The following is a 1686-nucleotide window of genomic DNA, read 5'->3' on the forward strand; positions in this document are numbered from 1 at the left end:
ACACACACACACACACACACACACACACACACACACACACACACTCCAAACAAGCTCTGCTCTGTGTTCGTCTTCAGGAAAGAGAAAAAAAAAACAAATCTCCAAACACGTCTTGTCTTTGTCTCAGACTGCAGAAGACCCTTCCAGCGGGGAGATCCTTTGTCGCCATGGACACCAAGCAGATCCCCCAGATTCTGCAGCAGATCTTCACGTCCACCATGCTGTCCAGCGCCTGACTCCGCTAACGGACTCAACAGAGACTTTTCACAGTGTGTCCTTCAGCCGTCTCTCTTACAGACGTCCAAACTGTTGCGCTGCTGTCGCCGTGGTTTCCTTCAGAATGAGTCTGACATGACACCAACACACCGGTGATGACATCATAAATCCCCATTCTCTTCCTCTGTGTGCGTGTGCGTGCGTGTGTGTGTGTGGTACAGCATCAACATGCAGCAGCGTTTTCCTTCCTGGCTGCTGGACCCCATGACGCCTTCCATGCTCTCAGTCCTGCAAGGAATCTCAGATCTGCTTTCATTCTCCAAACACACACACTCTCACACACACACACACACACACTCTGGCCTCTGTGGGGTAACTATCGCTCACATGCTAACAGGAAAAGTCTCCACAGACAAGAGGCACGTGCTCACTCTGTCCCTGCTTATCATGTTTAACATTCACGCATCACTGTCTGGAGCAGATGGGATCAATAAAGCAGCTGATCGATCGGTCCGTATTGATTCCTCTGTGACAGTGTGACGGGTTGAGGGGAAAGAGACACTCTGCCAACATGTTGGGATGTTTTACCAGTTCAGTAGTGTGTCTTAACTCTTAGAATGATAGCTCATGGTATTGCTGATGTAGTCACTTCCTTAACTGTACATGGTTGTTAATTAAAGATTATCTAACATGTAAAAGTAATGTAAAAACAGTTTAATAAAGCCATGTTGCTGTTTATGATCGTTGTGCAAGTATGTCTGAAAAGTGACAAAGAAACTTAAAGAGGCAGATAGTTTCATTTGATAGCACAATTAAATATCTCTGTTACCTTCAGTTGTTATAAAAGTTCTGGATTTGGGCCTCTGTCTCTTTAAGAAACTCCTGCTCTTTCTGAAGCCCCGCCTTCAGGAGGTTTGCACCTCTGCTAACCCTTTCACAGTGTTTTTACCAGCGTTGCACTGAGAAGTAGCTCCTACAATGAGCTCAGCAGATGCTCTACCAGGTGTTTGCTAGTTGCTGCTGGCTAGTCTGAAGGAGCTGAGTGGGAGTCGTGCTCTGCGAGGTGGAAGCTTTGAAACTGCAGCTCAGAGGGGGAGCCTCGTTCTCGAAGGCGGCGCTAGGTCCAGGCAGGTGTTTTGCACAGTTGAATGGTTGCCACGGAGATTCAGGGATTTCTCAAACCTGCATGAAAGAATTGAGGCAACACTCCAGGCATGTTTACTATGAAGCAATAACATAACATGATGTAAAGCTCAAAAACGTTGCATTATACTCCCCCTTTAACACCGCGGGCTGATCCCCTCCACGTTACAGGCTTCTTCAGAAACCAATTTGATTTGTATTTTTAACCACGCAAAATTGTTCAAGTCCTTTTTCAGTCCTCTACCTACCTAACCTGTACCTTCTTATGTTTAAAAATATTAAACGTAACGGGTACAGTTCCTGCTGCAGCAGAACATCCCCCCCCCC

At 46.5% G+C, this 1686-nt stretch overlaps 1 protein-coding gene across 2 annotated transcripts in view; it reads left to right on the forward strand.

Moving 5' to 3' along the window:
- The window catches only part of vwa8 (von Willebrand factor A domain containing 8), a 66956-nt gene extending 66002 nt beyond the window's left edge, over positions 1–954 (forward strand). For both annotated transcript variants that reach the window (XM_008437498.2, XM_008437489.2), the window contains exon 45: positions 128–954. In XM_008437498.2, coding sequence (XP_008435720.1) covers positions 128–236 — 109 coding nt within the window. In that variant the 3' untranslated portion in view covers positions 237–954. The remainder of the gene's footprint in view (positions 1–127) is intronic.
- Positions 955–1686: the final 732 nt, after the last annotated feature.

Source organism: Poecilia reticulata, linkage group LG2 (assembly GCF_000633615.1).
Source record: "Poecilia reticulata strain Guanapo linkage group LG2, Guppy_female_1.0+MT, whole genome shotgun sequence".
NCBI classification, from domain to species: Eukaryota; Metazoa; Chordata; class Actinopteri; order Cyprinodontiformes; family Poeciliidae; genus Poecilia; species Poecilia reticulata.